At 40.9% G+C, this 26723-nt stretch overlaps 1 protein-coding gene across 8 annotated transcripts in view; it reads right to left on the bottom strand.

Moving 5' to 3' along the window:
• The window catches only part of ubr5 (ubiquitin protein ligase E3 component n-recognin 5), a 184708-nt gene that overhangs the window by 55727 nt on the left and 102258 nt on the right, over positions 1-26723 (bottom strand). For 7 of the 8 annotated variants that reach the window (XM_072467077.1, XM_072467079.1, XM_072467081.1 and 4 more), the window contains 8 exons: positions 25878-26088; positions 21325-21451; positions 19355-19506; positions 13519-13614; positions 10300-10423; positions 5716-5813; positions 4253-4398; positions 2656-2747 (listed from right to left, as the gene is read on the bottom strand). In XM_072467077.1, the coding sequence (XP_072323178.1) occupies positions 2656-2747; positions 4253-4398; positions 5716-5813; positions 10300-10423; positions 13519-13614; positions 19355-19506; positions 21325-21451; positions 25878-26088 (1046 nt within the window). The remainder of the gene's footprint in view (positions 1-2655; positions 2748-4252; positions 4399-5715; positions 5814-10299; positions 10424-13518; positions 13615-19354; positions 19507-21324; positions 21452-25877; positions 26089-26723) is intronic. The other variant, XM_072467078.1, reaches the window with a different exon arrangement.

The following is a 26723-nucleotide window of genomic DNA, read 5'->3' as shown; positions in this document are numbered from 1 at the left end:
GAAAGGTTAGCTCTTTATTCTCCCTACAGATGTTGCCAGACCTGCTGAGATTTTCCAGCATTTTATTTTTGGTTTAATATTTAAATAGACAGATTACAGAACTCTACAGTACCAAAGGTTCCGGGCCTCCTCGGGCATGAATCACAAGTAGGAAGCTTTGCATTAGATGGTGAGACCACATCTGATACAGTGTACAGTTTTGGTCTCTGCATTTAAGAAAAGATTATAATTAAATTAACAATGCAGTGAAAATTCACTCAGCTGATTTCTGGGATAAAGGAGTTATCTTTTGAGGTAAGGTTGGGCAGACTGAGAGGTGATCTTATTGAAACATGAGGTCGCTGAAAGGATGTTTCCCCTTCTGGGTGAAACCAACACTAAGGCATACAGTTTAAAAAGAAAGGGTTTCCCATTAAGATGGCAGAGGAGAATTTAGGGTGGTTAATTTCCCCCAGATTGTAGTGAAAGTAGTGTCAATGAGCAATTTTTAAGGCCAAGTTAGATAGATTCTTAGGGTGGACAATGAAGTGGAGGTCACAATCAGGTTAGCCGTCATCAAATGGGAGAGCAGGCTCAAGGGGTCAAACGGCCTAACCCGGTTAGGCCGTTTGCATCGGTCTTCACGGTGGAAGACACCAGTGGGATGCCCGAGCTCCAGGAGAACCAGGGGGCAGAGGCGAGTGCAGTGACCATTACGAAGGAGAAGGTTCTGGGGAAACTGAAAGGTCTGAAGGTGGATAAGTCACCTGGACCGGATGGACTACACCCCAAGGTCCTAAAAGAGACAGCGGAGTAATTTGTGGAGACATTAGTGATGATCTTTCAGGAATCACTGTAGGCAGGAAGGGTCCCAGAGGACTGGAAGGTGGCTAATGTAACACCACTGTTTAAGAAGGGAGGGAGGCAGAAGACGGGAAATTATAGGCCGGTTAGCCTGACTTCGGTCATTGGTAAGATTTTAGAGTCCGTTATTAAAGATGAGATTGCGAAGCACTTGGAAGTGCATGGCAAAATAGGAAGTCAGCACGGCTTAGTCAAAGGGAGGTCGTGTCTGACAAATCTGTTAAGAGTTCTTTGAGGAGGTAACAAGCAAGTTAGACAAAGGAGAACCAGTGGACGTGATTTATTGAGATTTCCAGAAGGCCTTTGACAAGGTGCCGCATAGGAGACTGTTAAATAAGTTAAGAGCTCATGGTGTTCAGGGTAAGATTCTGGCAGGAATAGAGGATTGGCTGACTGGCAGAAGGCAGAGTGGGGATAAAGGAGTCTTTTTCTGGATGACAGCCAGTGACTAGTGGTGTGCTGGGACCATAACTTTTTACAATATACATTAATGATCTGGAAGAAGGTACTGAAGACACTGTTGCTACGTTTGCAGATGATACAAAGATCTGTAGAAGGACAGGTAGTACTGAGGAAGCAAGGGGGCTGCTGAAGGACTTGGACAAGCTAGGAGAGTGGGCAATGAAGTGGCAAATGAAATACAATGTGGAAAAGTGTGAGGTTTTGGACTTTGGAAAGAGGAATCTAGGCATAGACTATTTTTTAAATGGAGAAATGCTTCGGAAAGCAGAAGCACAAAGGGACTTGGGAGTCCTTGTTCATAAGGTTAATGGGCAGGTTCAGTCGGCAGTTAAGAAGGCAAATGCAATGTTAGCATTCATGTCAAGAGGGCTAGAATACAAGACCAGGGATGTACATCTTAGGCTGTACAAGGCTCTGGTCAGACCCCATTTGGAGTATTGTGAGCAGTTTTGGGTCCCATATCTAAGGAAGGACGTGCTGGCCTTGGAAAGGGTCCAGAGGAGGTTCACAAGAATGATCCCTGGAATGAAGAACTTGTCACATGAGGAACGTTTGAGGACTCTGGGTCTGTGCTCGTTGGAGTTTAGAAGGATGAGGGGGGGATCTCATTGAAACGTACAAGATACTGCAAGGCCTGGATAGAGTGAACGTGGAGAGGATGTCTCCACTTGTAGGAAAAACTAGAACCAGAGGACACCATCTCAGATTAAAGGGACGATCCTTTAAAACAGAGATGAGGAGGAATCTTTTCAGCCAGAGCGTGGTGAATCTGTGGAACTATTTGCCGCAGAAGGCTGTGGAGGCCAATTCACTGAGTGTCTTTAAGGCAGAGGTAGATAGGTTCTTGATTAATAAGGGGATCAGGGGTTATGGGGAGAAGGCAGGAGAATGGGGATGAGAAAAATATCAGCCATGATTGAATGGCGGAGCAGACTCGATGGGCCAAGTGGCCTAATTCTGCTCCTATGTCTTATGGTTCCTTATTCATAAGTGTGTCTAACTGGATAATACACAAATCCATGTTCATGATTTCCCATATGACAGGGGTTTAATCTTCGCCATGTTTGATTTGAAAACTACGGGTATGTCAGCTCAAACTGTTATGTTTTCATGTAGCTGGTTACACAGCATTAATGGGAGACAAATGGCAGCAGATTGCCTGCATGTTCTCATAGCTATGAGAGTTAAAAAATAAATCACAAAGGTAATTAGCTTAAAATACATTAGTAATTGTTCTCAACGATTTGCTTTCAAATCTGATTTCATCAGATTTTTAACAAGTATTTAAACAATTGCTTTGGTTTCAATCAATGGAATACTTAGGCAATTTAAAATGGTACAGTTACTCACTTGCAGTCATGCCCTTTGTGACATACTCTTGCACACTCGGTACAGCAGCAGAGAGACTCCAGCAATCCACATGTCCGACATTCAAAAATATCCTACCAAAATTTTGCATAAAACTTCAGTACATACAGTTAACTCCAAATTATATTAATATACTATACTATTTTACACTGTCTTCTGCCAACGGAATATGGCTGTGCAAGATGGCTGCTGTTACGCATCTGGGCATGTGCACTGGTTTGTGCATATGCATACATCCAACGACATCACTACTGGATCCTGCAGCCAGGAACCCCAGAATGGCAGGTGGAGGAAACGTGGGAGGAGGCGCAATATATCCAACACTCAGAGGAATCTACAATTCACTTACACTTTTGGGATAGTGAGACCTCGTTTAGAAGCACTGACCAACATGACTGCAGGAAAAGATTTTACTTTCCCATATGATAATCCTTCCCTTCTAAACCACCCCCCCCCCCCCCCCCCCCCCCAATAAAATACATTTTCAAAATCCATCACTGTCACTCCGGGATAGAAATTCACAACATTATCTCCAGCTGCTGTCAGGGGGCAGCGATGGCTGCAAATGAGCCCTGCTGCACAGTGCCCCTGACAAACACCAGCGACCGCTAACCTGGGCCTACCATCAATATACAACTGCACATACATGGCAGCAGCAGCAAATGCAGCCATTATTTTATTAGGAAACTTGGGCCCATAACACAGGACATTTCCTAAAATAAAGGCAGTACAACAGAAGACAAATAGGAACTTGTATTTATATAGATGCTTTCAGGTAGTAAAACGTGCCAATTTACTACAGAATCACAATGGGATAAAGAGTGACACTGCGCCAAAGGAGGAAGTAACTACAAGTGACCAAACACTTGGTCAAATAGAGAAGAAAAGGGCTGCACGAGTGAGGGTGAGCACAAGGGCAGGCGGCGGAGTTTGGGTGGGCAAGAGAAAAAGAGGAGAATATCTTTGGGAGGGAATTACAGAGCTTGAGGCCAAGATGGCTAAAATCACATCCACTAATTGTGAAGTCAAGCAAGTGGTTTGTACACAAGTGGCTATAATTTCTGGATTGGGGGAAGGGGGGGGGGGGGTGCAGCTGTAGGGCCTAGACAAAATAAATCACATTGGTTGTGGATTGCTGGGGGGGGAGGAAGGGAGAACAGAGGTTCCACAGGTTTGAGGGTTTAGGAATGAATGAGTAAAGAATATTTGAGTACATTTGTAAAAGGGCTTTTAATTTCCAAATTATTTGAAGTTGACCATTTTCAGAGGACAGCTTCCTCTGAAAACTTCTTCTTGGGTGTAAGATACAGCACTGCGCAAAACGGGAAACCAGTGGAGAATGGTCTCTTGGAATTTGGCACTTTCTTCGCCCACCTATGTACTATCTTTTCATTTCTTTATGGAGTTTGACACAATGAGGAAGACAACGATGAGACCAAAAAAATGAGGATTAGGTAGGATTTGAATTAAAAGTACATACATATTTGTAAGATATATCTAATTGCTGACTTGGAGTCTTTTGCACTCTGACTTCAATTAGACCTATTCGCACAATATTAAGTTGATTTGTTACAAGTACCTGGTTGATGTGCTCTGCTCCAGTCCAGGTAAAACTGCAAGTATCATTGCAGCACAAAACATACAATGGAGAGTCATCTGGATTAGTACCAGGTGGACAAATCATGCCCATAAACACATCCTCTTCCTTTTCACTCGAGACATCGCCTGAGAAGGAAGAAAATTGCCCATTATAATTTGTGACTTCTTCACCGGAAAGGTTCAAAACATAAAACATTGTGCAGCTAGAAGTGAGGGACAAAGAGCTGTGTTTGCAAAGGTAAATTCAACAACACATTCTCGAGGCAAATGTTGTGATCCATAACAGCCAAATGAACTCTGGATTACAATGAGTCTCAGCCATTTTTGAAAGAAACTAAGCAGCTTAAGCAACAAAATTCCAGCTAACGCCAGTTCTGTATTTATTGTATTCTCCCTGCAGAATCACAGAGGCAAGCAGTTGACTTGTCCCATGGTTTCCACTCTAATTTTCAACCAGCTAAAATTTGTTCATGGCGCTATTTATTTCTGGTTTCTGATTAAGGGTGGAAATAACTCAAAAAGATGCTGAATGTTAAGAACACAAATATTTGGATTGGTATTCAGAACTAGTTTTAAAAAATTGAATTCAGGCCCTCATCAACAAAGGCTGGTACTGTCAGCTACTGCATTACAGAACAAAGCTTTGGTTGAGACAGCACTCTTACAATCATTTCGTAGCTGGTTTACTATGTTTGCTTAGATAGGATTCTGAATTACAAATATGGGACAGTTCCACAGGTTTGGCGAGCTTTTAAATGTTAAAGGGTGGTTTCCTTCACTCAAGTTTTACACTTCTGGTTCTGCTAGTTCTAGACAGTCTTAAGATACACTTAAAAAAAGATTCCTTGAAAAGTAGGAGAGGACTAAGAAAATTTGCTGTCTCCAGAAAATCTAAGAGTATAAGTTGAGGTCATGACTTGTGAGACCTTAATTCCAAATCCATAGGAAACCCAACAGCTGCAATATTGGCATGAATTTTGCATTGCCTCGAGTTCTTGACTTATCAGAAATGTGAACAGAGACTTCACTGGATAAAATAACAGGACGGGCCTTTAAATTGTTTCATAAAACTGTAGGAATGATGCCAACTGATATTTGAGGTTTCCTCCTTGGAAAAGCCTCCAGGTGGCAGATACGAAAAAGACCAAGATTACCAGGTATAAATTGGACCCAAGATCAGCAGTAACATGAATTCTTATTTGAAGCTTGACAATTATGCAGAATTTTATACAGGAAGACCCCAATATTGGTGACTTGCTCAACTCTTGTTCTGGTGCATATACACAAAGGTCAAAGCACTTGAACACAGTGAAGATTTGTGTAAAAAAAGGCTGTCTGAAAACATTGCCCCCCAGGCCATTTTGAACAGAGCAGAAAAAAGGCGACAAATTCAGAGGCTCACTCATAATCTATATATATTTTTTAAGATGACAAAGCAGATACCTTTGGCTATTTTCTGTGCAGTTTCTAGTATGGTAATTGCGGCTGGGTAAGCTCTTCCACCAACGGCTAGCATAAAAGGTGTCATGCCTCTTGCATCCCTGAGAATGGAGAGTCAAGATTGAGATACACAATTTAAAAGTAAAATATATTAGATATAAAAATGCATAATCTAAAATTCTGGTACTCAAGAGCACAAATTATTACCCTTTGCCTAGTGGAAATTATTTACTGCAGCACACTCTTGCCAAAGAGGAAAAACACCTTGTGCTGATGACAGTTATCTTGCCTTGCTGAAATATGCATGGATTAAAATGGAGCAAGTTTCAATTTGCACTCATGACTCTCTTCCCACGTCCTCATCATCCACTACCTTTCCTAAATTCTTTATAGCATAGGAGGGCATTTTGCCCATCGTGGCTGCACTGGCTCCCCAAATGCGCATTTTGACTTAGTGCCATTCCCGTCTTTTCTCTTACCCATTTATCGGTTTAGATTCAAATAATTATCTAATGTCCTCTTGAATGCCTCGAATGAACCTGCCTGCACCACACTTCCAGACCCAAACCACTCGTTGTGTGAAAAAGTTCTCCCACAGCACATTTGTTTCTTTTGCAAATGACTTTAGATCTGTGTCCTCTCACTCTTGACCCTTTTAAGAGTGCAAACTCCCTATCTACTCTGTCCAACTCCCTCATGATTATGAGCATCTCCTTCAAATATCCAAGGAGAACCATCCCAACCTCTCCAATCTACCTTCATAACTGAAGTTTCTCATTCCTTGAACCATCCTTAACCTCTTCTGCACTCTCTCCGGTGTGCTCACATCCTTCCTATTAGTGTGGCACCCAGATCTGTATACAATAAAGATAAGGACCGATAATGTGGATCGTATCATCCTATTTTATTATTGAATATAGATGCAAAGTTGTCAGCAAAGGTATTTCAATGAGCTTGGAGCCCTGCCTTCCAGAGGTTAGATCAAGACCAGTCTGGGTTTGTTAAGGGTAAGCAGTTGTCAGCCAATATTTGGCGATTGCTTAATGCTATTCTGTCCCCCACTTGAGCCCCTGAGCCGGAGGCAATTATTTCATTGGTTGCTGAAAAGGCATTTGATAAGGTGGAACGGTGGTGTCTGTTCGGGATCCTTGGAAGGGTTGGTTTTCGACCTAAATTTATATCTTTGGATCCAGCTCCTATGTAGGGCCCCCACCACAAGCGATCATGCGAATGACTTGAGCTCAAAATATTTCCAGCTGACGAGACACAGGAGGCAGGGGTGTCCCATTGTCCCTGCTATTGCTCGTCTGGGCAATTGAGCCTTTGGCCATAGCATTGAGATCATCTGAGGGGGAGGAGAGCATAGGGCGTCTCTGAACACGGGTGCTTTGTTTTTGTATGTGACGGACCCTCTCTCCAGTGTAGATGAGATAATGAGTTGTTTTGGAGTGTAGCCATCTGGGATGGCCACTTCCAGATTACAAAATGGACACTTTGCAAAGATTGCAGGGAAAATGGACAGTGCTGAGAAAACAAGCAGGTTCAGAGCTTGGCTGTATATTGGAGCCGCAGCTCCCAGACAAGACCAAAACTGTAGGCCCATTAGCATACTAATGGCCCATCTCCGGGAACAAAAGAGTAACATTTGAGTAACCGATACCAAGGCAGGCACCCGGCGCCAGAGGAGACCGAAACAAAGCAGGCCAACGGCCACCTAGGACACGCCCAGCCATCAGGGCACCCAGCCCTTTATTGGATGAAATCAATAGGAATGATCAAGAAAAGGCCCAATTGATTGGGGCCAAGTTCAAGGCCCGTCCAAAAGAGCGCAAAGCCCCTTTGGGTATAAGAAGGAGCCCCCAAGAGAGAATCGCTCTCTTGGACTTGGCTCTCACAGCGGAGACACCCGTCCACCAGCTGCACCAGAAGCAAGTAAGTCAACGCTCGCTACCAGGCGGACGACCTTAGCTGTTTCCCCTTCACCACTTCGACCCCAGGAGCCTGAGATCCGAACAACGGCCATTGTTCCTCTGACTGTGTGGGCGCCCGAAGCCAAGTGTAAGCTTTAGCAATAGTGATAGTTTAGTTTGTAGAGTTTTCGTGCATGAGTAGATTTAACTGTGTGTGTAAAGAAATAAGCATTGACTTTGAACTAATTAACTGGTGTACCGAATCTTTGATCAGTATTCGGTTTTGTACCTTGTGGCGGTATCAAAAGATACCTGGCGACTCTAGAGCAAATGTAATTAGAATTAAGGAAGGCGAAATATTGACCGCCATATTCAGAGCCAACCAAAGAGAGCAACAGGAGTTTTGCTTTCTTTTCGGGATATAAATTGAACCTGGGCAAAAGTGAATGCTTTCCGGTAAATCGCACAAGGACAGGATCTGGACAGGTTACCTTTTCGCCTGGCCAGGTCCAGCTTCTGTTATCTGGGAACCCAAGCGGCCCATGATTGGGTCCCGCTTCAGAAACTAAATTTTGCGGGTCTGGTAAATGGGGTCAAGGCTGACTTGAGGAAGTGAGATGACCTCCTTCTGTACTGGTGGGCAAGGTCCAGTCAGTAAACATGAATATTCTCCCAAGGTTTCTATTTTTATTTCTGTGTCTCCCAATTTTCCTTCTCAAATATTTATTTTATGACAGTCAATAAAATTCTCTTTTGTTTGGGTGGCAGGACGTCATGAATTGGATGGCGAATATTGACAAGATGTGGGGATGGCTTATGGGTACGGAATCCATATGGGGGCAGGTGGAGAGGTGTGCCTGTAGAGACATTAGTTTGATAGCTTTGATTGCAACTCCTCTTCCGATTACCCTGCGAAGTGGACTTTAGTCTGTGGTTGTGGTCACTGAGAATATGGACAGTTTAGGCAACATTTTAAGCTGGGTGACATGTCATTGATAGCCTCACTCTGCGGTAACCAACGTTTAGTTCCAGCGGCCTTGGACTCGCGATTTGGGGTGTGGGGGCGGTTGGAGCGGCTTGATGGCATGTTTATAGACAGGAAGTTCGCTGGTTTTGAGAAGTGGTTGGGCAGGTTCCAGCTTCTAACAATTAATCTGTGTTGGGTATTATTAGGTACATAACTCGTTATGCAAGGATTCTTTCCTTTCGCTCAACGCCCTCGCTTCTTTGATGGATAGGTTCTCTCAATGGTTGAGCTGGGGGAAGGGAAGATATCGAATATTTATAGTCAGCTGGTGTTGGTGAAGCAAGTTCCATTGGATGAGATTAATTGGAAGTGGGAGGGGGAAGATGGGTTAGGGAAGGGAGGGGGGGGAAGTAAAGCTCCAGAGTCAACTCCACCTCCTTGTGTGCTCAGTCCAGCTTAATTTAGTTCAAGGTGGCACATCTCAGGGCATGGTTGAGTGGAAGGGGGATCCAGAGGTAGAGGACAGGTGTGAGCGTTGATCACAGGGTCCAGTGAATCTCACACTTACGTTTAGGGCAAGACCAGAACAGGAGAGCTTTTGGGTCCCCTCCTTCGAAACAATGTCAGGAATTCTTGGTATCGAGTTGGGACCTTGTCCTTTGGTGGATATCTTTGGGGTCTCGGACTCGCCGGAGCTGCAGACGGGTGCGCGGCAGATGCTCTGGCCTTTTTCTCGCTGATAGCCCGTAGGTGAATTCTGTTTGGGTGGAGGACTCCGTTTTCACCCGTGCTTCGTCATGGTTAAGTGACCTCATGGAGTTCTTGTACTTGGAAAATGTCAAGTATAGCATGAGGGGTTCGGTGGAAGGGTTCTATTTGAGGTGGCAGTCGTTCATTCCCTATTTCAGGAAAATGGTCATAGTCAGATGTCAGGGAGGGGATGAGGATTTGTTTGGGGTTTTTGTCTCGGTTGGTTTTCATTGTGGGTGCGAGAATGGTTGAGTCTAGAATTGTAATTGTACTTGTGTAATATGTTTTTAAACGGTGCTATATTGAAAAGATTTCCTTAACTTCCTCAAATATGCTTGGATGCATCTCACCCGGTCCCAGTGCCTTGTCAACCTTTATGTACCGACAGTCTATTCAACAGTTCAGCCTCAGTTTTGAACCTTCAAGTGACAAGAGTTTCCTCTTCTGTCATCATGGCCTGGATAGCATCTACCTCCTTGGTAAAGACGGAGGCAACGGATTCATTTACTACCTCAGCCATGCTCCCTGCCTCCATGTGTAAATTCCTTTATAGGTCCTCTTTAAGCCCTACTCCTCCTTTTACCCACCCTTTCACTATTTATTTATATGCCTAGAGAATTTGTGTTCACTTGGGTAGGAATTTGAAGCCACAGACAGCTATGGAACCAAATTATGTTTCTGTTTCTATTTGTAGAGACTACACGAACATAAAAAGGAACGGCATTCATACATCTGGAGTCAAAGGTGAAGTCACCATTGCCATACACTTTCAGGTGTGTCATTTCAAAGCTGTACTCGAATCTTTGGCTGTCTGTTCACGCCAGTTTCTACAATGCTGGCATGTAGGATGCAACACTCTTACTGATATCTCAAGAACCTTCACTTTATTTTTATACCAAATTTACATCTGATTAAGTTTCACTTGTGTTATAGAAGCTGTTTGAATTATACACTACTTACTTGGCTGAAAGCAATTCTCGAAGATATGGTCGCAGTACCACACTTTCACAAAGTAATTTTAAGATCAGGTGAGCATTAGCTTTTCTGTCCTTGGACTCCACTACAGGTGGCTCAGATGAAGGTCCTAGAGTGGAAAAAACAAAATGATATTGAGTGAAATGGAGAGAAGTATGCTTTAGATTAGATCAGATTCTTTTCATACTGCAGTGTATTGCAGTTCACTAATGCCAATAAATTCTCGACTTCAAACAAAATTCAATGACAGAACACTTGGCCTTGCATAAGCCCATATCATGGATCAAGAATTGTACTTTCATGTGACATAATGTAATTTCAAAGTGCTGGGCCTGACTGATGTCTGTGTATAAATGCCCAATCTCAATAATCCTGTTAGGGGGAGGCAACACACAGCTGTCAAACATGTTCCTGAGGATGAGTTAAGCCTAGGATCACATTTGGCTCCTTGCAACAAACTGGGTCGAGAAAATGTTATGCAGGGAGAGTACTTTTTGTTTTTGGAAAGAGAACAGGCCATGAAAGTCCAACTGGATTATGTTGTTTATGCTCCACATGAACAACCAGGAAATCATTTTTTGAACTTGTCCGTTGAAATATATATTTAACTGCTCTCCTATAATTGTACAGAATCTGTTATTTTCTTCCTCTTCCATTTGGAATTTCGCATTCACCCGCCACCCACATTTTTCTGAAGAAAATCAATGCCTGTTTAACGCTCACATTCTGATTTCAAAAGCAATAATTTCTAGATTGGAAAAACATTCCTCACGCTTTGTTTTAATACAGCAAAGTTCATCCCTCCAAAGTTTGCATCAGATATAAAATATTTGTTTTTATTCCTGCAATTTACAAATCAACAGGTACTAAAAATGAATGCCGTAAACAAAGAACCCGAGTAACAGCTGCCTTCAAATAAATAAGGCTGTTGGGCGTTTCCTCCCATATAAGCTGCTATCTGAAAATACCCACTTGAAAAAAAACAGAGGGTGGGCATGAAAGTTATGTCAGATCTCTTTCCCAACTGTGCTGACTTGTGATTTACTGATGTGTTCCTTTAAATGTATCTGGATCTATGCCCAGTTTCTATTTCATCACATGTTACCATTAAGATTTCAAGTGTTTTTTTATTCCCTGCTTTTGTTTGTGAACGGTAGCAGAATAACATACTGTTGCTTAGATTGGAAGGGTTTATGGATTAGATCAAGAGTTCCGGTCAAACCCCACGCTGTTTCCAAATGATTCATTATATCCTCTTATTTTGAATGATTAATGGAACAATTGTCTTTTATCTGATTCTTAGTCTCAGCGCAAATTATTTTTCATGAACGATAAAGAACCTTGCAGAAGCACAAAGTGAAGCCAACTTCTTATGCAAATCCTTTCCAGCAAATTAAAAGCTCATAATGAGCTCTGAACCCTAATCTACAATGGATTGCCTGCCTCTAGACATAAAATAACAAATAAAAATTGAAAAAACTAATTGGACAGTACCAGCCAAAGTGGAGAGTGAATCTACACAGACTTATAGGGAGTAAAGATGAAGAACAAAAATTAGCTTAAATAATTTAATGCAAAAGACAACTTTGCGACATTTCAGGAATAATTACACAAAAGCTTGGATGGCAAACTGCATTTTTTGGTTGGAGGGGGTGGGCGGCACAATGTAAAGTGACAAAAGACAACAAAATGGCTACAACAGGTCCAGGGGTTATTCCCTCTCGAAGATGATTCCAGAACAAGAGCAGAATTTTAATATTAGAGCTAGGTCATTTAGAAGTGAAACACTATTCTACAAATTAATATGGAATTTTACATTAGCGAGCATTTATTGCTCTTTTAATAGGAGACCCAAATGTAATGTGTACGAGAAGTAAAACATCATTCTTTCATTTAAGATAGTTTTTCTGCATTTAAATTTTAAATTGAGCAAATGAGTACTTTTGAGTGCAGCTTAGTAAACAATGACAAACTAGAAGGCAAAAAAGGAGCAGATCTGGATCTTCTGATCAGAGAAGACCGAGAGAAATACACATCTCCTAAAATGAGGTCTTGTACTTTTAAAGAAAAATGTCATTATCAGTCACTTTGAAAACAGAAATCAAGCAACAGTATAAAAAATTACACTGTATAGAAGCTAAAAAATTTAAGGCGCTCTACAAAAAGGTATTTTAAAGGTTAAATTGTGATTTATGAATTTATGAAAAGTTTTATTTTGTAATATGCAGAAACAAAATGAACAGTCAATTGTGTAACAGCTTGGTTAGTTACAGTAGTACTTGCTGATAAAGCCTGCAACCTTCTTAGCTCTGATGTACCATGTCAACCAGGAAATTAATAAAGGCAAAATACTGCAAATGTTGGAGATCTGAAATAAAAACAAGTGCTGGAAAACTCAGCAGGTCTGACAGCATCTATGGACAGAGAAACAGAGTTAACGTTTTGAGCCCATGTGACTCTTCTTTGGAACTGGAACCAATGTTCCCAGGTTCCCAGATTATATTCCCCAATTGATGCTAAGAGGTAGGTGAGCTCAGCCAGGCCAATAATAAAAGGGTGCTGAAAACAAATGGGCATCAGTGACTATGGTTAAGAGATGGAACCATGCAGGGTTGCTGAGAAATACGAAGAGCCCAATCTCTTCCACCAACTTGAAAAGAGTCCTTTGTGAATAATCAATATAGCCTTTCACATGGGGAGATAGGCGGTTTCAAATTATGTTTTTTTTTGGTATAAGCACATCAATATGTATTAAAAGTAAACATTTTGAAAACGATATGCAAATAACAGTCAGTTTGCTATGACTAACAGAAGAGTAAATCTGAAGCCAGGAATCTGTGAAAATAATTTGAATCTGCCACTGCAACCACCATGGCCAATGTCGCCATTGGTAAGGATTTGACCTCTTAGAAAATGTGGCAATAAGAATATGAGGGGCTGTCTTAGTGTTCTGCGGCCAATGTGGTGAAAGTTCCACAGGATTTCCCTTCTTGAATTCTATCCAATTACACCTACTTATTCTATCCAATGACACCTACTTAAAAAGTGCAAAATAGGTGAGGTTAGGATAAAACTTAGTCTGATAAAGCCTGTACTGATCACACAAGAAAGGTCCCTTGAGCAAGGTAACCGACTCCAGCACAAGTCAAAACTTTCAGGTTGAGGAAGAAAATGCGTGGAGAAAAAATAAACTTAAATCCTCACCTGGTATGGTAGATGTGCTTGGTCCTTGTCCAGTACCAGATGCTGCTGTGGTAAGAGATCCCACAGCTGGGGCCAGGATAAAATCAATGTCACCATCTTTCAGTAAACAGAATATAGACGTTCATCAATAGAACAAAACGATCCCCGACAAAGACACTTTGTTTAAAAAATGCTCCTTTCCTCCACTCAACTTGGAGGGACTCCAAGTGGTAAAATTCAATAGTTTGCTGCAATTTCTTGTACATCTTTCTGAACCACAAGATTTTGTGTGGGGATACCAAAACCTTTCACCAGAAGACAGCATTCTGCTCAGAGTATTCATTTCAAAGCGTAATGCTTTGAAAATGAATGTCAGAGACAAGTAGGCAAAGTTCTCTTGGGTTTCCAAAAATAAAGAAACAAGTTCTCAGTGTTTATAAGTCTTTCAAAAATAAGTTAAATCAGAAACTTCTCAAATACTTCAAACTGCAAAAGGAAGTTTGAAGAGTTTGCAGTGACTTCAGATAAATCAAAAAATAGCTTCTCATCTTGACTATCAAAAATTCAATATACATTAACAGTAGAATAATTAAACTCGCTGCATACAACTGGCGTACAACTATTAAAATGTATTTTAATTTAAAAAACTAGTCAAGCCATTTGGGTGGACCAGAAAACACCAGATGATGTCCTAAAAGTTAAAACTGCTCCAGGTGGACACCTTAAACCCTCAAAATACTTGGGAAGATAATTGTGATTCAGATTAAAACCAGAAATATCCAAAATAAAATCACATTTTTCAACAAGTCAGACTATAAAACACCTACACATTTCCAAAATTACAGGTATTTTGAGTTAACCAAGATACAGCAATGCAAAAACATGAAGTACATTCTTACATCTGAGTACTTATTGTACTGAGCCTGGTGATTGTGGAGCAGGAGCTGTATTGTCCTTTATTTTCTCAGCCTGAAAACTAGGGGCTTTAATTGTTCTCAATCCCAAACTTTCTACATAGAATAAACTGAAAAACTGAACTCCCAACCTATCGTTAGTTCCAGGAAAGCACAATGAATTGACACCATGTACATTACAACAGCTGCTTTAAACCAAATGTGAAGGACAAGGTGTAACTTAATGTTGCACATGGAGCAGTAGCCAAGTAGGACCTCTCATATCGTCAATCATCAATTAAAATAATGTTTGATTTTGATTTTTAAAAGGGGAGGTGTGTTGGGGAAACAAAATTAATTTGGTTGTTCTTATGGGCTTCCAGTTACCTCAAGGTGGATGTTTGGATTTTATTGACATACTCCAATACAAGGTGGAAGATTTTGTTGCAATAATCAATAGTCCATCAGCTCTGTGCCTGCTAACCTACATAAGTTCCCAGTGGCCTGTTAATTTTACAATTCTCATTATTGTTTTCAAATCCCTCCATGAAGCAGAGAAATTTGCCGGACAATGGGGAAAGAGGAGGGTCATGGTCCTAACTGAACAATTAATTGCAGCAGCAATGGATGCCCACAATGTATTTGAGAGACTTGCCCCATCAGAAGAGCAATATTGTTCAAAGCTGAACAGCTTGTGTGCTACATCACCACTGCTGGTCCCAGGCATTTTGAAGCCATGTCCTCCAAGGCTAAGCACAGCATTTGAAGGGGGAGAGAAATTATCACAGCTACATGAAACCACAATTTACACTTACAATGTGCTTAGATTACATCTGAAAACCATGATTGTTCCATCCAGATTGAAGAAATCCAGGGACAATTATGAAGGGAAGTACAGCTGAAACAGCCTCAGAATTGGAGGCTACCATTAGGCTTGAATGCACAAGCGGCATAATTGGGCATATTGGATAATGCAGAGGTTCAAACAGAATTGTCCTCAGGTAGTCAGAACAAATAACGCAGCCAGACAACTTTAACTGCCAGACCCTCCTCAGATCCAGTTGTAATTAACGATGTTCACAGAACACCAGAATGCTCAAATTAAGAACGGAAGGTACCTTTTATACTACAGTGTGGAAAAGACTGCAGTCACTGGAGATAATTTTTCTGACTATTCTGGTTGCAAATAAAGTAAATGGGTGGGCTGTGACTGGTCGCTAACATGGATTTCGTGAATCTCAAGTATTTTCTGCAATATCTGGATATCTTAATGTAGAAATACACACTCCAATACATCTGGTCAACCTCCCAAATCTCTTGTAGCATCAGGACCTGCCCTTTGGTGTGGAGTTCAAGACTTGGCATCCATGACAAATAATTTTCACAGTGGTAGGGCCACATAGAACACAATCGATTCCGATGAGAAACAGTGCTGGATTCGCTGGGTCCGTGATTGGCACTCAGGAGGCTGACAATCTGGAGCTGCAACTAGGGATGGGCAATAAATGCTGGGCTAACCAGCAATGCCTACATTCCGTAAACAGCCAAGAAAAGAGCTTTCCCAACCCAAGCATTCCAGCCCAAAAATATTCCAATCGAAACACCTCCAGCGGGTCGTGCTTAATTCACAAACTCGCCCGAGGTTGGAACTTCTTTTTGCTGTGTGACAATCTTCCAACTGGCTGATCATTTCAAATATGTACTCCAACATTGATGATAATATTTCTGCTTTACATACAACTGGTTTTCAAAGTCAAAAGTTTCTTGGCAGCAGAATTTTTAACTGAATAATCATTCCTTTGAACTGCAGCTTCTTCTGCTAAAAAAGTGGAATTAGTTTTCTCACACAACTAATCATTGTATTTTGGGCCCCTTTTGGCAAGCTTCGATACAGAGACTAGAGTCAGGAATAGAGTCGGTAAATCAGTGTCAGGGCATGAGAATGCAAACATTAGCGAAGTGCACTCTTGGACCTTTGCCTGGCTCTTTTAAACTATTGAGAGGCCTTCTCTGAAAGATAACTAACTTCCTGCAGTAGTCACATTTTACCGTACAAAGTGCACCAGAAATTGTCGCGAAACTTTAACACCATCTTAAAAACTTTCCAACACATTTTTCTAATCTCCAGCCGAAATTAACATGCACCGAAATGGGAAAATTTAATTAATTGGCATGCAGGTTGAAGAACGCCTGAAATTTAAGCTAGGTGCTTCTACGGAGCCAAATTCCAAAGATTACATCCACTTTAACGACAATACTTAACACAGCCAGTCCAAGAGAATTTATGAAGTGCTTTCCTTTATAGCACAAAATGCCTGACTCAGTGATATACTAATCTAAGCCATTAATGGTTCAATAAACACCTGCATTTGAGGAGTTCAGATTTGGATATGCATTCAACTTTTTGGACTACATATATATATATATATAATTCAACATTACATTTTGCCTGCTCACATCAATATGCCTTACTTGGTTGGTACATGGAACCAACATATAAATTGGAGAAAAGAAGTAAACGGGATGCTGGGAGGAAAAATTCCAATACAATTTATGGCTCTCAGACTTAACCAAACTGAAGGTGATGTGAGCCATCCATAAGTTCATGGATTGGAAAAGATTGCCACAGCTTTATAACATATTTTTGGCTCTGGCGCAGCTGCTGGTAGTATACTATCCTCAGACTAATCCTTTCTGCTCCAATTATTAGATCTGTATTTATTGAGTGACACAGGACATAATAGCTTGCAGAGCAATGGAGATGAGATCACTGTTACACAATAACCCAGTCACAGTTTTGGCAATTATCAATGAGTGTCAGCCACGGCTAATGTTCAATTAAACACTACTCTGGTTTTACTAGCAGTCTGAGATTTTCATTACAAAAAAGAACAGGTTGTTAACGCCAGACGGTATTATCTTGTCCTCAGTTTTGAGTGAACGCCATTCCATTGTTGCGCTGATTTGTCTGTTCTCTGAACAACCTCAATGAGCAATGATAAACTCTATCTGTCTGAAGTTGGAACTCTTCTTCAACAGGCCTGACTCCACAGTCACTTAAAGGCTAAATTATCCATTGCTATACTATCTATCCACCATTGGCTTACACATTCACTATACCAATGTATTGCACAGAGTAGACCACCGACCCTTAATAAATATATGTGCATTTATACAGCCCCTCACCATATCATTAAGTGCCCAAATCCTTGAGCTTGAGTCAATGGATTATTTTGAAGTCCCACAATTTGTGTAAGCCCTCACCAGAAGTAATCTGACAAAATAAACAGATCACCAGATCCCAGCATCAATAGAACGTTTGAATATTGGTATATACCCACTCAAAAGAGTTTGACATGAAAAGAAAATCATCCAAGACTGCAGTTGCCAAACGATTGAACAAAAAAAGGTGAAAGATTACTGAAAATCTTGCCAAGCATAGGAAAATATTTAAACTTGCGCAAATTCAGAAACATTAATTTTAAGCAATGGAGGTGCATTCCTAAAGCTATTGATGACTTAATATCAGAAATATGCTCCCAGAATCAGTGAAATGCAAATAAATGTTTTAAATCACTCAAAAGTTAAATGAACTATATATGTCACTATAACCTTTTTTTGAGTAGAAAGGACAAGTGCCCTCCTTGGCACAGCAGTAGCATTCTCACCCAAGTCAGAAGGATGTGGGATAAAGTCCCACTCCCACATGATTTAGGTTGCCAGACCAGTGCAGTAATGGGGAGTAAATAAAAACAGCAAATGCTGGAAACACTCAGCATATGAGGCAGCATCTATGGAGTGAGAAACCGTTAACGTTTCAGGTCATGGACATTTGTTCAGAACTCCAGTAGCATTGGGGAAGTGCAGCATTTTCAGAGGCGGCAGCTTTTTAAATTAGATGTTAAATTGAGGTCCCAACTGTCCTCTTAAGTGAATGCAAAAGACCTCATTGTTAAAAGAGAAACAACAGGGTATACCTGGTAAAAGCATAATACGGCGGATGCTGGAAATCGGAAATAAAAAACAGAAAATGTTGGATGAACACAGGACTGCTAGCATCTACGGACAGATAAACAGAGTTAATATTGAATCCGCATGACTCTTCTATAGAACTGTAGATGGGTCACACTGACTCAAAACTTAACTGTTTCTCCCTCCACAGATGCTGTCAGACTTGCTGAGTTTATACGAGCTAAAGATACATGAGCAGAAACAGGTCATTCGGCCCATCGAGTCTGCTCCGCCATGGCTGATAAGTTACTCATCCTCATGACCCCTGATCTCCTTATTAATCTAGAACACCAGATTTGTGCTTGAGGTGCTGTTATCTACAGGGCTACAAACCAGGAGCTGGAAGGTCTGGAATGCTATGCAGCATTTTGTTTTTATTTCAGGGTTCAGCTGGGAGCCCTGGTCTTCATTTCTGCTTCAACCAACACTAAAATCAGTTTATTTCCTTACTGTTGTGGGACTGTACTAGAAAGTGTTGCTTACACTAGAAATCTTCAACGCTATTTATTTGTCTGAAAGTTCGGATGTCTTGAGGTTACAAAAGGCTTGAAAGAAACACAAGTCTTACATTCTTATTCAGACACTTCTAACTTTGTCTAGAAGTGCGAGAAGTCTGGTTACGTCAAGATCAAAATGGCTAGTCACACAAGTTCTCTACAACTGAACATATGGGCTTGCACTGAAAGGGAATATAGCCATTTTACCTCTTCAGCAAAATCAAACTTTTTTCTTTCGTATGTACACTCAAAATTATATGTGCATTAACTACAGGAAAGCTGTTCTTGTCCTAGATGGCTGTCTACATTGCAAATGCACTCCAATACCTAATGAAACTTCATTGCATCGCAGTCAAGATATAGTGAAATTACTCTTCAAATCCTCATATATATTGTTGCTAGAACTTTAACCAGAATTCAGCAAATTCTTGCGTCATAAAATCTGGAAACACTAACCTGGATCAATTGCAGGTGGATCTGGTGCCCAGCTAAGCGGGGCAATCGGGGGAGATACTGGGTCCTGATGGTCACTGGATGAAGCACCAGATTCATGTCGCCCCAAGCCCGCTGCTCTAAGCGAGCGCCTCATCATCTCACGCAATCTCAAACTGGATGGAGAAATTAGTGCAAGACATTTATTTATTTGGGGGTTAAAAAAAAAAAATCTCATTTCCTAGCATGACCCAATTAGTTGCTACAATCATTAGCTAGGGACACTTGATATTAGGTCACTGGGTTTTGCTCAAAAGTAAACCAGTTGTAACATGAATAGAATTCCAATCACATAATAAATACACTGAAAATTAAATGAAAAGTTGGAATCATATTTTGCTTAACTTTCAGCCCTAGTGGGTGGTTTATTAACCAGATTGAGATAGCTTCAGCAATTAATGCTCCCACAAAAACTTTGGAATGCATTAAGTGCTGCCTTTCATCTCAGAAGCCAACACCAAATCATTCAATTTAATTTGGAAACCTGACGCTCCAATGAAAAAAGTAGAAATTTATACTTGTAGAACTATTCAACAGCTATCTTGTAACCAGCCCAATCCCCGAAGAATTGAATGATAATAATTGCCGCAAACTTCTTTCTTACCCCAGTTTCTCACCCCACCCGCAATAAAAATATTCAGTCAGAGCTCGGGCTTCCAGAGACCCCCACCTGGGAGGGTAGGTCAGGTCCATGCTGCATTTGGATGATGATACAAGAGTCTTTCCTGTTTATTTTCTTTGATCCCATTTTATTTTATTATTTTTGGTGCATGGGCTCATATTCAGAATGTGCCTTTAAGCAGAGGACTTAGGCTGAAGCAAACAGCTCGTGGAGGAAGTCATTTTAATTGGTTGGTTGGCAACCGGTGGGTTGGCCAGGGACAGTGTTCTGCCTGACAACAGCCAGTGTTGTTCCTGCGTGATGCTTTGAGAGAATTGGGCAGAAGTATTTACACTCGGGAAGTGAAAGGTACATTCTCTCTCACTATTGAAGAACTGCTTTATTGTTCTAAAACCACTGAATGCCTAGCCCATGGGCAGCGGCACAATGGTTAGCACCGCTGCCAGGAAACCAGGTTCAATTCCAGTCATGGGTCACTGTCGGTGTGGAGTTCACACGTTCTCCCCGTGGGTTGATTTGATTTATTGTCACAATAAATCGGGTTTCCTCCGGGTGCTCCAGTTTCCTCCCACTGTCCAAAGATGTGTGGGTTAGGTGGATTGGACATACTAAATTGCTCCTTAGTATCCAGAGATGTACAGGTTAGGTTATGTGGCTAGGGTAGAGTGGACAAGTAAGTGGACAAAGGTAGGGTGCTCTTTCGAAGGGTTGGTGCAGACACGATGGGCCAAATGGCCTCCTTCGGCACTGTAGGGATTCTAGGATTTTAGATCTTTGCTGTAAACGTGAAGTAACTGAATCCACAGAGAATATAGTCAACCTTGCCAGAGAAAAATCACCTCAAGCCCAGAAGTACCACTGAAAAATCTTGAACTCCAGAAAGATATTAACTGAAAGCCATCCTAGTGTAAAGATCCTTTATCCTTTGATTTTTATTATTTTCTTATCCACTCAGGTCACCCTTTCCCTTCTGCATTGTGTGTGTATAAAAATACATATAATATAGAGGGTGTGGGCAGTTCAAGGTTAGAACTATTAGATAAGTCAGTTACATTTTTCTGTCAGGATAATTATAATACTGTACATAATAACAGGTTACTTGTGATAAAGTTACAAACCTGGTGACGCCAGTTTATTGGGTTCAGCCAAGGACCTCGGGTATTTTAAAATAACGTCTAATTTGACTTGTGTTCCGACTCCGGGTCAAGTGGGGCTGGAATTGACCATGCACTGGACCAGCGTGCCATGACAATGGGCACAACGTTAATAATGTCTAGTGACAATTACAGATTATCTTTGTATTTACACTTACCTGCGACTGCTGGATGGCCCAGTCCTGTTCCCACTGCTGTTACTCGACACCACTGAAATTGCATTTGCAATAGCTTCAACTGCTGATAACCTCTCCGCAAATGTATTCCTCTCAGAGCGCTCTGCTTCTGTGGGACAGAAGTACTTAAGTCACTCGGTCTCAGTAACAATGATACAAAAGGAATAGAATTCAAACCACAAGCAAGGCTCAAAATATACCTCAAATAGGGGCCATTTTAAGGACATTCGCCCAGGTAAGTTTCCTGAAATATGCTAAGTGCAGCAACTGAGAAGTGAACTTGGCATAAAATGTATTTGCAGCTAATTGTTCAAAAGCAGCCCCCCCACCAAAAAAAAACATTTCAACTTTCCTCCCAAGGAAATTGAATAATCAAATCCAAAGTTCTTTCAATAAACTTTGCAACTTTCAGGACAAACAGCGCAGGATTCTGGATGTGCTCTCAAAAGTCTTGAAGTATGCACATCACATGGGTCATCGTGTTCTTTTCCTCCCACTCAAATTATTTTTAATACTCAATACAAATTTCTAAAGATTCGCTAAGGAGTAGAAGGATATGTTTTTTGAAACTATAGCCGGTCTGCATAGCTCTTATATTATGCTGAATAAAACTTACCAGGATTGATAAAACAGATTTTTACGAACATAATTCCCATTCTTGTCCAGTTAAACAATCAAGTGAGACAAAGCTGACAATTTTAAAGACCGTCACATTAAATGATCAATTACCTGGAATATATTAAAATTAATGGTCTGGAAGTTATATTATTCAAACAGTCCCTGTTTGAAAGATTTTGGCCAGACAATAATGTGGCGAGACAGAACGACACCATACAGGTGTCAATGCTTGCTATATTACTTCAGCTTTTAACAGGGTTTACTAAACTGTGAACCATAGCCTACATAATCCCCAAGCCCAGACAATCCTACCCTATTTCTGGTGTTCATTTTTGCTTTAATTTTGTGCACTTGAAGTTTTACAAATGTCTTCTTAGTACACTTTGTAGACGTCTTAATCTCACTGTATAAATCCCAACTCATAAATGCCAAAATGTGCTGATATTAGTAAATTAAAATATATGTAAATTACGGAAAGGATGGTTTTGTAAACTTTCCACATGACCCTTGAACCTTCAAAGCTGCAAGACCCATAGCGATAAAATACTCAGGTCATCCCTTATGCCGAGTAAATGAACATCAACATTTTATTAGGAAGCTTTATAGTTTAGTGTGAACAGATGGAGAAGCATCCAACTACAAACCATGAAGTTTATGTGCTATATTAGCTTTACCCCTTTTTAAGCTGTGAATGTAAATGGGACAATGGAATTGTAAGTGGACTTCAGCCAGCAATATCAGTTGCTACATAGCTGCAGAAGCACAGTCTGGTTGAGTGGAACACCCAATAAATAGCCTTTGAACAAATTATGAACGCTGAAGAGGAGTCGGAAGGGTATCAGAAAATGACAGCTTTAAAAAAATATATATAGCCAATAGCTGAGCCATCAACAATAAATTTGGTTCTATGGGAAGTGACCCAAATGGTTTCAGTCAGAATGCAAAAAACTCATTCAGCGCTAAATCAGACATTATTGGAGTATTTGAGACGAGAACCACTGTTTTCAGGTATCTCAGTGTTTTACATGCTTTTCCTGACAACTGTGCCAAGGAGTCTCAGTCTAGGTAAAATTCTGCAAGCTGTTGTCTTTTATTAAAGCCAGTTTTGGCTGTCAATGACAATATGGAGTTCAGAGGAGAAAGCGCTTGTCTAATGTAAATGCCTATCTCTATGCCATTCTGTTTATTGGATTTATAAAGAGCATGGACAAAAGATTTTCAAACCGTTGCAAACGGATCCAGATTTTTTGCTAGTCAGTTATTATTTTATAAGTTTTTTTAAGTTTCTCTGAAATTCTAATTATTAGTTTAACAGATTTAATTTGAATAGAACCAAACAGCAAAGACTGAAGTCATTCTGCACATCATGCCTGTGATAGAATTATCCAATTAAGCCTACGACCCTGCTCTTTCCCCATTGTCTGGCAATTTTCTCTGCTTCATATATCATTTTATCATCTCCATCCAGACGAAATGAAAAATCCTTTCAATCCTCCCACACGTTAACTTGTGTTTTGTATACAAGGACTTCCAAATCCCTCTTAACACCAACATTTCATAATTTTTCATCAATTAAACAATATTCTGTTTTTCTTTTCTTCGTACTAAAATGAATGACCTCTCATTTCTCTACATTATACTCCCAACTGCCACCTTTTGCCCACCCATTTAACCTATCTGTATCTCTGTGCAGACTCTGTGCCCTCCTCACAGCTTCGGGACAATTTCAGTTGACCTCCTGTCAGTGTTCTTGAAAAGGAAATGAAATGAATGAAAAAAATGAATGAAACTGACAGGCTGGTTTCTCCACTTATTCTGAGCAAAACGTACATTCGTAAAAGTGCAATTATTGGTTCTGAGGGAAAGTTCCCCATTCATAACATGTTAAACGATCCCTCAATCTATCCCTCAATGCCAGCAAAACTAAAGAGCTGGTCATTGACTCCAGGAAGCAAAGTACTGTACACGCCCCTGTCAGCATCAACGGGGCTGAGGTGGAGATGGTTAGCAGTTTCAAATTCCATGGGGTACACATCTCCAAAAATCTGTCCTGGTCCACCCACGTCGACGCTACCACCAAGAAAGCACAACAGCGCCTATACTTCCTCAGGAAACTAAGGAAATTTGGCATGTCCACATTAACCCTTACCAACTTTTACAGATGCACCATAGAAAACATCCTACCTGGCTGCATCACAGCCTGGTATGGTAACTGCTCGGCCCAAGACCGCAAGAAAATTCACAGAGTCGTGAACACAGCCCAGTCCATCACACAAACCTTCCTCCCATCCATTGACTCCATCTACACCTCCCGCTGCCTGGGGAAAGTGGGCAGCATAATCAAAGACCCTTCCCACCCAGCTTACTCACCCTTCCAACTTCTTCCATCGGGCAGGAGGTACAGAAGTCGGAGAACACGCACAAACAGACTCAAAAACAGCTTCTTCCCTGCTGTTACTATTCTTAAATGACTCTCTTATGGACTGACTTCATTAACACTACACCCCTGTATGCTTCACCTGATGCTGGTGTTTATGTAGTTACATTGTGTACCTGGTGTTGCCCTATTATGTATTTTCTTTTATTTCCTTCTCTTTTCATGTACTTAATGGGCAGCTCACAGAAAAATACTTTTCACTGTACCTCAGTACACGTGACAATAAACAAAATCCAAATCCTAATTGTTAGATCCTTGGGACATGGGCCTGAATATATAAAAGGAAATTAGTTTTTTGAGTGAGTGCGAGTGAGGTCAAATGTCTTAATTGTACTATTATTGTTATTAATGTTCTGAAAGTGAAATTTGAGCTTCATTTGAACCAAAGAACAAAAAAAAGTACAACACCTGTGCCGACCATGCTGCCCATCTAAACTAAAATCTTCTACACTTCCTAGGTCAGTATCCGTCTATTCCCATCCTATTCATGTATTTATCAAGATGCCCCTTAAAGATTCCTCTGGTAGAAGTCATATTCAATAGAATTATAATATTCTAAGACACGGATTTGATGTCACCAGGTGCCATAAGAGCAATAGGGTCATCCTGAGTTCAGGTCTAAATTAGGAGGAACATAACGGAGTCTCGTCGTTCTCTTTAATTATCCAGATCTTAAATACTTACCTTGTTTCCACTGAGCCATAAACCTATGAGAGAATAGAATGTCAAAGGTCCCAAAAGCTTTCAGGCTCTTTTTTTCTTTAAAAAAAAAAGTGCTGGCAGCAAACTTCATTCTCAGGCGAAAAAGTTTCTGAATATTAGTTAATGATCTACGTCTGAGAATAAGGCTTGACCAAATTGTCTCAGGCTGAACTGTATGGAACACCACAATCTCTTTGATTATGTCTGTGATACAGAGGCCGAATAATTAAGTGGAAGGAGAAATTAGGCCAAATTAAAATATTCCTATCTTGACAACTGAGGGGCAATAAATACCGAAGCTGCGATCTCCACTCCAGAAGTGGGTCACGTCAAGTTCTGATTCTTCACTCATTAAGCAAACATTTAGAAATGAAAAGGCCTTCTAATAGAATGCCTCATTGCAGATTATGGAAACATAAGAAATTGAAGCAGGGGAAGATCATTCAGCCTTGTGAGTCTGCACAGTCATTCAATGCAACTATGGCTGGTATTCTACCTCAACTTCACCTTCTCACACTAGCCCCATATCCCGCAGGGGTATCGCGTAACGATATATTACGTCCAGGACGGATGAGTAATCTTTCCTCCCAGGTGCACTAAAATGCTACCGTCACCAAACATGTGTATTTATCCTGTATTAATTTTTTATTAAAGATACTGATGGGACTCAGCAGGCATTGAAACAAGCCAATCAGCGTTATTTCTGAAACTTTTTGTTCTAAGTGTCAAAAAAAGCTTAATCTTCAAATACCAGGCTGTATGGACAGTTTTAACTCACCTTCTTCCTCTTTTGTCTCTTTATTGCTTGTGGGGAAGCAGACAGACACACAGGCGTGTAAAACGTTACGATTCCCATCACATCGATTGCTTAAGAATGTATTTAGTGCTTGCGGTGTTTGTTCTAACAGAACAGCCTGCTCAAGATTCATCAAGTACTGCCTGGAGGCTTCATAATCACATCGCAGTATGTGCTGCATTAATGCTTGCTTCTGTGGATGGTGACAAACAAAAAAGCATGCTTAATTATATAGAGAGATTTTGCTCAGTTTTCATAATGGCAATTGTCCTGGTTCAGAATATCTAACACATACATGCACACAGCTAAACTTCTCTGCCCTTCTCGCATAAACTAAAGATCTCTTTCAGTATAATTGCACTAAAGACAGGTCTCTAAGTATTGTGTACTGGAAGTAGTACATGCAAACTTTCCTGTATGCAGTATTATATCTGGGTGACACGGTAGCACAGTGGTTAGCACTGTTGCTTCACAGCACCAGAATCCCAGGTTTGATTCCCGGCTTGGGTCACTGTCTGTGCGGAGTCTGCACGGTCTCCCCGTATCTGAGTGGGTTTCCTCCGGGTGCTCCAGTTTCCTCCCACAAGTGCCGAAAGACGTGCTGTTAGGTAATTTGGACATTCTGAATTCTCCCTCAGTGTACCTGAACAGGCGCCAGAGTGTGGCGACGAGGGGATTTTCACAGTTACTTCATTGCAGTGTTAATGTAGTCCTACTTGTGACAATAAAGATTATTAAGCGCAACTCCCATACGAGTTTAAAACACCTAACACCATGCTCTTAAAGAACCAAAGGAATCAGATAAAAGATTTCTTTTTTTTTTTTTAA

The sequence above is a fragment of the Scyliorhinus torazame genome, chromosome 11 (assembly GCF_047496885.1).
Source record: "Scyliorhinus torazame isolate Kashiwa2021f chromosome 11, sScyTor2.1, whole genome shotgun sequence".
NCBI lineage: Eukaryota > Metazoa > Chordata > Chondrichthyes > Carcharhiniformes > Scyliorhinidae > Scyliorhinus > Scyliorhinus torazame.
The sequence above is the reverse complement of the archived record's forward strand: the minus strand, read 5'-3'. Positions and strand labels throughout refer to the sequence as shown.